This window comes from Fringilla coelebs (assembly GCF_963513975.1).
Source record: "Fringilla coelebs genome assembly, contig: SCAFFOLD_431, whole genome shotgun sequence".
NCBI classification, from domain to species: Eukaryota; Metazoa; Chordata; class Aves; order Passeriformes; family Fringillidae; genus Fringilla; species Fringilla coelebs.
The window spans coordinates 1-13,391 of record NW_028167415.1 but is presented as its reverse complement, the minus strand read 5'-3'; the positions used below and the strand labels follow the sequence as shown (position 1 = coordinate 13,391).

General features: G+C 51.7%; 1 protein-coding gene across 1 annotated transcript; it reads left to right on the top strand.

The window, feature by feature from the left end:
• Positions 1–1,633: 1,633 nt before the first annotated feature.
• On the top strand, positions 1,634–12,043 carry LOC311165966 (E3 ubiquitin-protein ligase RING2-A; the record flags this gene model as incomplete). Its single annotated transcript, XM_084227459.1, has 3 exons — positions 1,634–1,841; positions 6,416–6,576; positions 11,802–12,043. Coding segments are annotated over exons 1-3 (481 nt in total), but the record flags the coding sequence as incomplete, so codon positions are not given.
• Positions 12,044–13,391: the final 1,348 nt, after the last annotated feature.

Here is a 13,391-nt window from a genome sequence, read left to right as displayed (position 1 = left end):
CCATTTTTATTTTTTATTTTTATTTTATTTTAGGAAAGAACAAAATCCAGTTTGGGGACTGGGAGGGACTGGGAGGGAACTGGGACCACGCCCCTTCATTTACATACCCACGCCCCAATGGGATCTCAAATGCCATTTAAGCCACGCCCCCTCCATATCTCCATTTACATAACCACGCCCCCAAAATAAATGCACACAGATGCTGTTTAAACCACGCCCCTTCATCTGCATAACCACGCCTCAAAACGGCCAAGCAAACGTTGTATAAGCCCCGCCCCTCCATCTAATTTATTTGCATATCCCCGCCCCAAATCGGCACCTGAAAATCGTTTAAGCCCCGCCCCCTCAGTGGTCTTTAATTTGCATATCCACGCCCCAAATCGGCACCTGAACATCCCATAAACCACGCCCCATTCATCTACATAACCACGCCCCAGATATTCAAATGTGGCTCAAACCACGCCCCCTCAGTACCCTTTATTTCCATAACCACGCCCCTGAGCAGCACCAGAACACCATTCAAACCACGCCCCTTCATCTACATATTCATGCTTCAAAGAGGCGCATTTTTAAAGCCACGCCCCTTCATCTACATAACCATACCTCCAAATGGAACTCAGGCGTGTTTAAGCCACGCCCCCTCAGTCTAGCTCATCTACATAATCATGCCCCAAACAAGCACCTGAGGGTGGTTTAAGCTCCGCCCCTTCATCTGCATAACCACGCCTTTAAACATGCACAAATACTGCCCAAACCACGCCCCATCAGCCTGAACCACGCCTCCAAACACAGCCGCCAATTCACGCCCCCTTCATCTGCATAACCACGCCCCCAACCAAGCACAAATACGGCCCAAACCACGCCCCCAAACAGCGCTGCACACATGGGCTAATCCACGCCCCTTCATCTACATAACCACGCCCCCAACAGCGCCGCACACGCGGGCTAATCCACGCCCCTTCATCTACATAACCACGCCCCCAAACAGGCACAAATTCGGCCAAAACCACGCCCCGTCCACCTTAACCACGCCCTCACATAGCGCCACACGCGGGCTAATCCACGCCCCCTTCATCTACATAACCACGCCCCCAAACAGCGCCGCACGCGCGGGCTAATCTATGCTTTCTTCATCTGCATAACCACGCCCCCAAACAAGCGCAAATACGGCCCAAGCCACGCCCCGTTCGCTTAAACCACGCCTCCAAACAACGCTGCACACATGGGCTAATCCACGCCCCTTCATCTGCATAACCACGCCCCCAAAGTAACACAAATACGGCCAAAACCACGCCCCGTCCGCCTTAACCACGCCCCCCAAATAGCGCGGCACACGCGGGTTAATCCACGCTTTCCTCATCTGCATAACCACGCCCCCAAACAAGCACAAACACGGCCAAAACCACGCCCCGTCCGCATAAACCACGCCCCCAAACAGCGCTACGCACATGGATTAATCCACGCTCCCTTCATCTGCATAACCACGCCCCCAAACAAGCTAAAATACGCCCCAAACCACGCCCCTATCGCCATAACCACGCCCTCTCCTCGCCCGCATTGGCCATACCCAGCCGCACCTCCCATTGGCCGCCTCTCTCGTGACGTCATCAATCGGCGCCACCCGGAAGTAGCGGCGGCGGCGTTGTTGTGGCGCGGGCGGCCCGGGCGGATTTTGGGGCGAATTTCGGGGATTTTGGGACATTTTGGGGCGAATTTGGGGCATTTTGGGGCATTTTGGGGCTTTCCGGGCCCCGCGCGGGGCCATGGCCGCCCCCGCCAGCGCGCAGAGCGCCAGCAAGACCTGGGAGCTGAGCCTGTACGAGCTGCACCGCACCCCGCAGGTGAGGGCGGGCGGGAAAGGGAAAATGGGGAAAAAAAAGGGGAAATTGGGAAAAAAGGGAAATTTGGGGGTGGGAAAATGAGAAATTTGGGGGTCGGAATTGGGGGAAAAAGCCCCGAAATTTGGGGTTTAAGATCCGAAATTTGGGGGGAAAAATGCGGAATTTGGGGGTCGGAAAATGAGAAATTTTGGGGGGAAAAACGCGGAATTTGGGGGTCGGAAAATGAGAATTTTTGGGGTGGGGAAATGGAAATTTGGGTCAGAAAATGAGAAATTTGGGTGTCGGAAAATGCGAATTTGGGGGGAAAAATGCGGAATTTGGGGGTCGGGAAATGAGAAATTTTGGGGTCGGAATTGGGGAGAAAAGCCCCAAAATTTGGGGTTAAAGATGAGAAAATTGGGGGGAAAAATGTGGAATTTGGGGGGGGGAAATGAGAAATTTTGGGGTCGGAATTGGGGGAAAAAGCCCCAAAATTTGGGGTTAAAGATGCGAAATTTGGGGGTTGGAAAATGAGAAATTTTGGGGTAAAAATAAGAAATTTGGGGGGAAAAATGTGGAATTTGGGGTCGGAATTGGGGGAAAAGCCCCGAAATTTGGGGGGAAAAATGCAAAATTTGGGGGGCGGGAAATGAGAAATTTTGGGGTCGGAATTGGGGGAAAAAGCCCCAAATTTGGGGGTGGGAATTGAGAAATTTGGGGGGAAAATGCGGAATTTGGGGGTCGGGAAATGAGAAATTTGGGGGGAAAATGAGAAATTTTGGGGGGAAAAATGCGGAATTTGGGGGTCGGAATTGGGGGAAAAAAGCCCCAAAATTTGGGGGTTAAAGATGAGAAATTTGGGGGTCGGGAAATGCGAAACTTGGGGGGAAAATGAGAAATTTGGGGGTCGGAAAATGAGAAATTTTGGGGGGAAAAATGCAGAATTTGGGGTCGAAAAATGAGAAATTTGGGGGTCGGGAAATGAGAATTTTTGGGGTGGGGAAATGGAAATTTGGGTCAGAAAATGAGAAATTTGGGTGTCGGAAAATGCGAATTTTGGGGGGAAAAATGTGGAATTTGGGGGTCAGAAAATGAGAAATTTTGGGGTCGGAATTGGGGGAAAATTCCCCAAATTTGGGGGTTAAAGATGCGAAATTTGGGGCTCGGGAAATGAGAAATTTTTGGGGTCGGAATTAGGAGGAAAAGCCCTGAAATTTGGGGGGGAAAATGAGGAAATTTGGGGGTTGGAATTGGGGGAAAAAGCCCCGAATTTGGGGTTAAAGATCCGAAATTTGGGGGTCGGAAAATTTGAATTTTGGGGGTAAAAATAAGAAATTTGGGGAAAAAATGCGGAATTTGGGGGTCGGAATTCGGGGGAAAGGCCCCAAATTTGGGGTTAAAGATGCGAAATTTGGGGGGAAAATGAGAAATTTGGGGGTCAGAACTGGGGGAAAAAGCCCCGAAATTTTGGGGTGAAAGATCCGAAATTTGGGGTTTAGAGATGCAAAATTTGGGGTTAAAGATACGAAATTTGGGGGGAAAAAAACGAAATTTGGAGCTAAAGATCCGAAATTTGGGTGTTGGAATTGGGGGGAAAACCCCCGAAAATTTGGGGTTAAAGATGCGAAATTTGGGAAGAAAAACCGAAATTTGGGTTTAAAGCTCCAAAATTTGGGGGTTAAAACCCAAAATTTGGGTGTTAAAAATCTGAAATTTGGGGGTTAAAGATCCGAAATTTGGAGGGGGGGAAAAACCAAAATTTGGGGTTAAAGATCCGAAATTCGTGAAGAAAAACCGAAATTTGGGAGTTAAAGATCTGAAATTTGGGGGGGAAAATCGAAATTTGGGTTTAAAGCTCCAAAATTTGGGGGTTAAAACCTAAAATTTGGGTGTTAAAAATCTGAAATTTGGGGTTAAAGATCCGAAATTTGGGGGAAAATCCGAAATTTGGGGAAAATCTGAAATTTGGGAAGAAAAACTGAAATTTGGGGGTTCGGAATTGAGGGAAAACTGCAAAATTTGGGGGGAAAATCTGAATTTTTCGGGGGGAAAAAACAAAGGTTTTTTGGGGGGGGGGAGAGAAATCCCAAATCTTGGGAAAATAACCCCAAAATCTGGAGGGGAAAATCCAAAATTTGGGGCAAAAATGGGAATTTTTGGGGAAAAAAACCCCGAAATTGGGGGCGGCGCGGGGATCGCGGTGTCCCCAAGGCTGTCAGGGTGTCCCCAGTGTCCCCAATGTCCCCAGGGTGTCCCCAGGGTGTCCCCAGGGGGGGTCAGGGTGTCCCCAATGTCCCCAAGGTGTCCCCAAGGTGTCCCCAGTGATGTCCCCAATGTCCCCAAAGGTGTCCCCAAGGTGTCTGGGTGTCCCCAGGGTGTCCCCAGTGATGTCCCCAATGTCCCCAGGAGGCCACCATGGATGGCACAGGGGTCACGGTGTCCCCAAGGTGTCCCCAAGGTGTCCCCAGGCTGTGTCACTGATGGCACTGTCACCAGGCTGTCAGGGCTGTGTCACCGTCCCCAGGGCTGTGTCACTGATGTCCCCAAGGTGTCCTCAAGGTGTCCCCAGAGATGTCCCCATGAGGCCACCATGGATGGCACGGAGGTCACGGTGTCCCCAAGGTGTCCCCAAGGTGTCCCCAATGTCCCCAGGCTGTGTCACGGTGTCACTGATGGCACTGCCACCGGGCTGTCAGGGCTGTGTCAGGGATGGCTCAGGGTGTCACTGATGTCCCCAATGTCCCCAATGTCCCCAGAGATGTCCCCAATGTCCCCAGGCTGTGTCACGGTGTCACTGATGGCACTGTCACCAGGCTGTCAGGGCTGTGTCAGGGCTGTCCCCAGTGATGTCCCTGATGTCCCCAGTGATGTCACTGTCCCCTGCAGGAGGCCATCATGGACGGCACGGAGATGGCGGTGTCCCCGCGCTCCCTGCACTGTCACTGATGTCAGTGTCACTGCCATGTCAGGGCTGTCCCCAATGATGTCCCCAGTGATGTCACTGTCCCCAATGTCCCCAGGAGGCCATCATGGACGGCACGGAGATGGCGGTGTCCCCGCGCTGCCTGCACTCGGAGCTGATGGCAGTGTCACTGCAGGGACACAGGGCTGTCCCCAGTGATGTCACTGATGTCCCCAATGTCCCCAATGTCCCCAATGATGTCCCTGTCCCCAGGAGGCCATCATGGACGGCACGGAGATCGCGGTGTCCCCGAGGTCCCTGCACTCGGAGCTGATGGCACAGGGACACTGTGGCTGTGTCAGGGATGGCTCAGGGCTGTCCCCAATGATGTCACTGATGTCACTGATGTCCCCACTGTCCCCAGGAGGCCATCATGGACGGCACGGAGATGGCGGTGTCCCCCAGGTCCCTGCACTCGGAGCTGATGGTGCAGTGACAGTGATGGCACTGTGGGTGTCAGGGCTGTGTCAGGGCTGTCCCCAGTGATGTCACTGTCCCTGTCCCCAGGAGGCCATCATGGACGGCACGGAGATGGCGGTGTCCCCCAGGTCCCTGCACTCGGAGCTGATGGTGCTGTCACTGCAGTGACACCGGGCTGTCAGGGCTGTCAGGGCTGTCCCCAGTGATGTCACTGATGTCCCCAATGATGTCACTGTCACTGTCACCCTCAGGAGGCCATCATGGACGGCACGGAGATCGCGGTGTCCCCATGGTCCCTGCACTGTCACTGCACTGTCACTGCAGTGTCAGGGCTGGCTCAGGGCTGTCCCCAGTGATGTCACTGATGTCCCCAATGATGTCACTGTCACTGTCACCCGCAGGAGGCCATCATGGACGGCACGGAGATCGCGGTGTCCCCGCGCTCCCTGCACTCGGAGCTGATGGCACTGTCACACTGTGGCTGGCTCAGGGCTGTCCCCAATGATGTCACTGATGTCACTGATGTCCCCAATGTCCCCAGGAGGCCATCATGGACGGCACGGAGATCGCGGTGTCCCCAAGGTCTCTGCACTCGGAGCTGATGGCACAGGGACACTGTCAGGGCTGTGTCAGGGATGGCTCAGGGTGTCACTGATGTCCCCAATGTCACTGTCACCCTCAGGAGGCCATCATGGACGGCACGGAGATCGCGGTGTCCCCGCGCTCCCTGCACTCGGAGCTGATGGCACTGTCACACTGATGGCACTGTGTCACTGCAGGGACACTGATGATGGCACTGTGGCTGTGTCAGGGATGGCTCAGGGTGTCACTGATGTCACTGTCACCCTCAGGAGGCCATCATGGACGGCACGGAGATCGCGGTGTCCCCGCGCTCCCTGCACTCGGAGCTGATGGTGCAGTGACACTGATGGCACTGTCAGGGCTGTGTCAGGGCTGTCCCCAATGATGTCCCCAATGTCCCCAATGATGTCTCTGTCACTGTCACCCCCAGGAGGCCATCATGGACGGCACGGAGATCGCGGTGTCCCCGCGCTCCCTGCACTCGGAGCTGATGGTGCAGTGACGCTGATGGCTCTGTCACTGATGGCACTGTCACTGCAGTGACACTGATGGCACTGTGGCTGTGTCAGGGCTGTGTCAGGGCTGTCCCCAATGATGTCACTGATGTCATTGATGTCCCTGTCCCCTGCAGGAGGCCATCATGGACGGCACGGAGATCGCGGTGTCCCCGCGCTCCCTGCACTCGGAGCTGATGTGCCCCATCTGCCTGGACATGCTCAAGAACACCATGACCACCAAGGAGTGCCTGCACCGCTTCTGCTCCGATTGTATTGTCACCGCGCTGAGGAGCGGGTCAGTGTCACCTGTGTCACCTGTGTGTGTCACCTGTGTCACCTGTGTGTCACCTCTGTGTGTCACCCTGAGTCACCTGTGTCACCCCTGTGTGTGTCACTGTCCCCCTGTGCCTGCACCGGTTCTGCTCCGATTGTATTGTGACAGCCCTCAGGAGCGGGTATGTGACACCTGTGTCACCTGTGTCACTGTCACCTGTGTGTCACCTCTGTGTCACCCTGAGTCACCCCTGTGTGTTACTGTCACCTGTCTGTGTCACTGTCCCCCTGTGCCTGCACCGCTTCTGCTCCGACTGCATTGTCACTGCACTGAGGAGCGGGTATGTGACACCTGTGTCACCTGTGTGTCACCTGTGTCGGCCCTGTGTCACCTGTGTCACCCCTGTAACCCCTGAGTGTGTCACTGTCCCCCCTGTGTGTGTCACTGTCCCCCTGTGCCTGCACCGCTTCTGCTCTGATTGCATTGTGACAGCCCTCAGGAGCGGGTATGTGACACCTGTGTGTCACCTGTCTGTGTCACCCTGAGTCACCCCTGTGTCACCTGTAATCCCTGTGTGTGTCACTGTCCCCCTGTGTGTGTCACTGTCCCCCTGTGCCTGCACCGATTCTGCTCCGACTGCATAGTGACAGCGCTCAGGAGTGGGTCAGTGTCACCTGTGTGTCACCTGTGTGTCACCTGTGTGTCACCCTGAGTCACCTGTAATCCCTGAGTGTGTCACTGTCACCCCTGTGTGTGTCACTGTCCCCTGTGCCTGCACCGATTCTGCTCCGATTGTATTGTCACTGCGCTCAGGAGCGGGTATGTGACACCTGTGTCACCTGTGTGTGTCACCTGTGTCACCTGTGTGTGTCACCTGTGTGTCACCCTGAGTCACCCCTGTGTCACCTGTAATCCCTGTGTGTGTCACTGTCCCCCCTGTGTGTGTCACTGTCCCCCTGTGCCTGCACCGATTCTGCTCTGATTGTATAGTGACAGCGCTGAGGAGCGGGTCAGTGTCACTGTCACCTGTGTGTCACCTGTGTGTCACCTGTGTGTCACCTCTGTGTCACCTGTGTATGTCACTGTCACCTGTCTGTGTCACCCCTGTCCCCCCTGTGTGTGTCACTGTCCCCCTGTGCCTGCACCGATTCTGCTCTGATTGTATAGTGACAGCGCTGAGGAGCGGGTCAGTGTCACTGTCACCTGTGTGTCACCTGTGTGTCACCTGTGTGTCACCTCTGTGTCACCTGTGTATGTCACTGTCACCTGTCTGTGTCACCCCTGTCCCCCCTGTGTGTGTCACTGTCCCCCTGTGCCTGCACCGCTTCTGCTCCGACTGCATCGTCACTGCATTGAGGAGCGGGTATGTGACACCTGTGTGTCACCTGTGTGTCACCTGTGTAACCCCTGTGTCACCTGTAACCCCTGTGTGTGTCACTGTCCCCCTGTGTGTGTCACTGTCACCCCTGTGTGTGTCACTGTCCCCCTGTGCCTGCACCGCTTCTGCTCCGACTGCATCGTCACTGCTTTGAGGAGCGGGTATGTCACACCTGTGTCACCTGTGTCACCCCTGTGTCACCTGTGTCACCTGTGTGTGTCACCTGTATCACCTGTGTGTGTCATTGTCACCTGTGTGTGTCACCTGTCTCTCACCTGTCTGTGTCACCTGTGTCAGCTGTCTGTGACCTCTGTGTCACCTGTGTCATTGTCACCTCTGTCACCTGTGTCACTGTCACCTGTGTGTCACCCGTGTGTCATTCCCAAATCCCATTTTCCCCCAATTTTTCCTCTGACTTTTCCTCGGTTTTTCCCCCCATTTTTTCCCCTTTTTTTTGCCATTTTCCCCCCATTTCTCCCCCGATTTTCCCCCTGTTTTTTTTCCCCTTTTCCCACTTTTTTCCCCCATTTTTCCCCAGGAACAAGGAGTGTCCCACCTGCAGCAAGAAGCCAAACTCCCTTTTTTTCCCCATTTTTTCTCCATTTTTTCCCATTTTTTCCCCATTTTTTTCCCCATTTTTTCCCCATTTTTCCCCATTTTTCCCCCATATTTTCCCCATTTCTCCCCCGATTTTCCCCCCGTTTTTTTCCCCCTTTTCCCACTCTTTTCCCCCATTTTTCCCCAGGAACAAGGAGTGTCCCACCTGCAGCAAGAAGCCAAACTCCCATTTTTCCACTGATTCTCTCCTGTATTTCCCTCATTTTTTCCCCAGTTTTTTCCCCATTTTTTCCCAGTTTTTTCCCCGTTTTCCCCCCATTTTTTGCCGTTTTTCCCCCATATTTCCCCCATTTCTCCCCCGATTTTCCCCCCGTTTTTTTCCCCTTTTCCCACTCTTTTCCCCCATTTTTCCCCAGGAACAAGGAGTGTCCCACCTGCAGCAAGAAGCCAAACTCCCATTTTTTTCCCCATTTTTTCTCCATTTTTTCCCAGTTTTTTCCCCATTTTTTCCCCGTTTTTCCCCCATTTTTTCTCTGTTTTTCCCCCATATTTTCCCCATTTCTCCCCCGATTTTCCCCCAGTTTTTTTTCCCCTTTTCCCACTTTTTTCCCCCATTTTTCCCCAGGAACAAGGAGTGTCCCACCTGCAGCAAGAAGCCAAACTCCCATTTCTCCCCTGTTTTTTCCCCGTTCCTTCCCCGTTTTTCCCCCGTTTTTTCTCCCATTTTTCCCCCATATTTTCCCCATTTCTCCCCCGATTTTCCCCCCGTTTTTTTCCCCCTTTTCCCACTCTTTCCCCCCATTTTTCCTCAGGAACAAGGAGTGTCCCACCTGCAGCAAGAAGCCAAACTCCCATTTTTTTCCCCATTTTTTCCCCATTTTTCCCCATTTTTTCCCCATTTTTCTCCGTTTTTCCCCCATATTTTCCCCATTTCTCCCCCGATTTTCCCCCCGTTTTTTTTCCCCTTTTCCCACTCTTTTCCCCCATTTTTCCCCAGGAACAAGGAGTGTCCCACCTGCAGCAAGAAGCCAAACTCCCATTTTTTCCCTTGATTTTCTCCTGTATTCCTTCCCCATTTTTTGCATTTTTCCCCCATTTTTTTTCCCTTTTCCCCCGTTATTTTCCCCATTTCTCCCCCGATTTTCCCCCTGGTTTTTTTCCCCTTTTCCCACTTTTTTCCCCCATTTTTCCCCAGGAACAAGGAGTGTCCCACCTGCAGCAAGAAGCCAAACTCCCATTTTTCCCCTGATTTTCCCCCATTTTTTCCCAGTTTTTTCCCCATTTTTCCCCCTTTTTTCTCCATTTTTCCCCCATATTTTCCCCATTTCTCCCCCGATTTTCCCCCAGTTTTTTTTCCCCTTTTCCCACTGTTTTCCCCCATTTTTCCCCAGGAACAAGGAGTGTCCCACCTGTAGGAAGAAGCCAAACTCCCTTTTTTTCCCCATTTTTTCTCCATTTTTTCCCATTTTTTCCCCATTTTTTTCCCCATTTTTTCCCCATTTTTCTCCGTTTTTCCCCCATATTTTCCCCGTTTCTCCCCCGATTTTCCCCCCGGTTTTTTTCCCCTTTTCCCACTTTTTTCCCCTATTTTTCCCCAGGAACAAGGAGTGTCCCACCTGCAGCAAGAAGCCAAACTCCCATTTTTTCCCCATTTTTTCCCCATTTCCCCCTCGTTTTTTCACCATATTTTTGCCGTTTTTCCCCCATATTTTCCCCGTTTCTCCCCCGATTTTCCCCCCGTTTTTTTCCCCCTTTTCCCACTTTTTTCCCCCATTTTTCCCCAGGAACAAGGAGTGTCCCACCTGCAGCAAGAAGCCAAACTCCCATTTCTCCCCTGATTTCCCCCCATTTTTTCCCAGTTTTTTCCCCATTTTTCCCCCATTTTTTCCCCTTTTTCCCCCATATTTTCCCCATTTCTCCCCCGATTTTCCCCCCGTTTTTTCCCCTTTTCCCACTCTTTTCCCCCATTTTTCCCCAGGAACAAGGAGTGTCCCACCTGCAGCAAGAAGCCAAACTCCCATTTTTTCCCTCTTTTTTCCCCATTCCCTCCCTGTTTTTTTCACCGTTTTTTGCCGTTTTTCCCCCATATTTTCCCCATTTCTCCCCCGATTTTCCCCCCGTTTTTTTTCCCCTTTTCCCACTTTTCCCCCCCATTTTTCCCCAGGAACAAGGAGTGTCCCACCTGCAGCAAGAAGCCAAACTCCCATTTTTTCCCTTGATTTTCTCCTGTATTCCTTCCCCATTTTTTGCATTTTTCCCCCATTTTTCCCGTTTTTCCCCCATATTTTCCCCATTTCTCCCCCGATTTTCCCCCCGTTTTTTTCCCCTTTTCCCACTTTTTTCCCCTATTTTTCCCCAGGAACAAGGAGTGTCCCACCTGCAGCAAGAAGCCAAACTCCCATTTTTTTCCCCATGTTTTCACCATTTTTCCCTCGTTTTTTCACCATATTTTTCCCCATTTTTCCCCCATATTTTCCCCATTTATCCCCCGATTTTCCCCCCAGTTTTTTTTCCCCTTTTCCCACTCTTTTCCCCCATTTTTCCCCAGGAACAAGGAGTGTCCCACCTGCAGCAAGAAGCCAAACTCCCATTTTTCCCCTGATTCTCTCCCATATTTCCCCCATTTTTTTTGCCGTTTTTCTCCGTTTTTCCCCCATATTTTCCCCATTTCTCCCCCGATTTTCCCCCGTTTTTTTTCCCCATTTTCCCACTCTTTTCCCCCATTTTTCCCCAGGAACAAGGAGTGTCCCACCTGCAGCAAGAAGCCAAACTCCCATTTTTCCCCTGATTCTCTCCCATATTTCCCCCATTTTTTTTTGCCGTTTTTTCTCCGTTTTTCCCCCCATATTTTCCCCATTTCTCCCCCGATTTTCCCCCCGTTTTTTTCCCCTTTTCCCACTTTTTTCCCCCATTTTTCCCCAGGAACAAGGAGTGTCCCACCTGCAGCAAGAAGCCAAACTCCCATTTCTCCCCTGATTTTCCCCCCTTTTTCTGTGGTTTTATTTTCACCATTTTTCCTCTGTTTTTCCCCCATATTTTCCCCCATTTCTCCCCCGATTTTCCCCCCGTTTTTTTCCCCCTTTTCCCACTGTTTCCCCCCATTTTTCCCCAGGAACAAGGAGTGTCCCACCTGCAGGAAGAAGCCTGGCTCCCATTTCTCCCCTGATTTCCCCCCATTTTTTCCCAGTTTTTTCCCCATTTTTTCCCCATTTTTTCTCCGTTTTCCCCCCCATATTTTCCCCGTTTCTCCCCCGATTTTCCCCCCGTTTTTTTTCCCCTTTTCCCACTTTTTTCCCCCATTTTTCCCCAGGAACAAGGAGTGTCCCACCTGCAGGAAGAAGCTGGTTTCCAAGCGCTCCCTGCGCCCCGACCCCAATTTCGACGCGCTCATCTCCAAGATCTACCCCAGCCGTGACGAGTACGAGGCGCACCAGGACCGGGTGCTGGCCAAGCTCAGCCGCCTGCACAACCAGCAGGCCCTCAGCTCCAGCATCGAGGAGGGCCTCAAGATGCAGGCCATGCACAGGTCTGGGCAGAATTCCCGAAATTCCCGTTTTTTTCTGGGATTTTGGGGCGGATTTGGGGGGTTTGGGGTGAAAACGGAGCAAAAACGGGAAAAAAAAGGCACCAAATGGCTCAAGAATGGCTCCAAATTCACTCAAATCCACAAAAATTTATGTAATTCCTATTCAGGTTCAGGCCATGCACAGGTCTGGGCAGAATTCCCGAAATTCCCAATTTTTTCTGGGATTTTGGGGCAGATTTGGGGGGTTTGGGGTGAAAACGGGGCAAAAGCGGAGCAAAAAGGGCCCCAAAAGGCTCAAAAATGGGTCAAGAATGGCTTCAAATTGAACCAAATCCATGGAAGTTCCTGGAATTCCTGTTCAGGTTCAGGCCATGCACAGGTCCGGGGAAAAATCCTGAAATTCCCGTTTTTTTCTGGGATTTTGGGGCGGATTTGTGGGGTTTGGGGTGAAAACGGAGCAAAAGCGGAGCAAGAACGGCACCAAAAGGCTCAGGAATGGCAACAAATGGCTCAAGAATGGCCCCAAATCCACAGAATTTTCTGGAATTCCTGTTCAGGTTCAGGGCCATGCACAGGTCTGGGCAGAATTCCTGAAATTCCCGTTTTTTTCTGGGATTTTGGGGCGGTTTTGTGGGGTTTGGGGTGAAAACGGGGCAAAAACGGAGCAAGAACGGCACCAAAAGGCTCAGGAATGGCAACAAATGGCTCAAGAATCGCCCCAAATCCACAAAAATTTTTTCAAATTCCTGTTCAGGTTCAGGCCATTCACAGGTCCTGGGAAAAATCCCGAAATTCCCAATTTTTTCTGGGATTTTGGGGCGGATTTGTGGGGTTTGGGGTGATAACGGGGCAAGAATGGCCCCAAAAGGCTCAAAAATGGCTCAAGAATGGCTCCAAGTTCCCCAAAATCCTTGGAAATTCCTGGAATTCCTGTTCAGGTTCAGGCCATGCACAGGTCTGGGGAAAAATCCCAAATTCCTGATTTTTTCTGGGATTTTGGGGCGGATTTGGGGGGTTTGGGGTGAAAACGAAGCAAAAACGGGAAAAAATGGCACCAAAAGGCTCAGGAATGGCAACAAATGGCTCAGGAATGGCCCCAAATCCACAAAAATTTTTTCAAATTCCTGTTCAGGTTCAGGCCATGGACAGGTCTGGGCAGAATTCCCGAAATTCCCATTTTTTTCTGGGATTTTGGGGCGGATCTGTGGGGTTATTTCCCCCATTATTTTCCCTTTATTCCTCATTATTTCCCCATTATTTTACTCTAAAAGCCCATTTTTTCCCTAATATTTTTCTCTAAGATCCCTTTTTTCCCCCATTATTTCCCCCATTATTTCCCTCATTATTTTTCCCTAAAATCCCATTATTATTCCC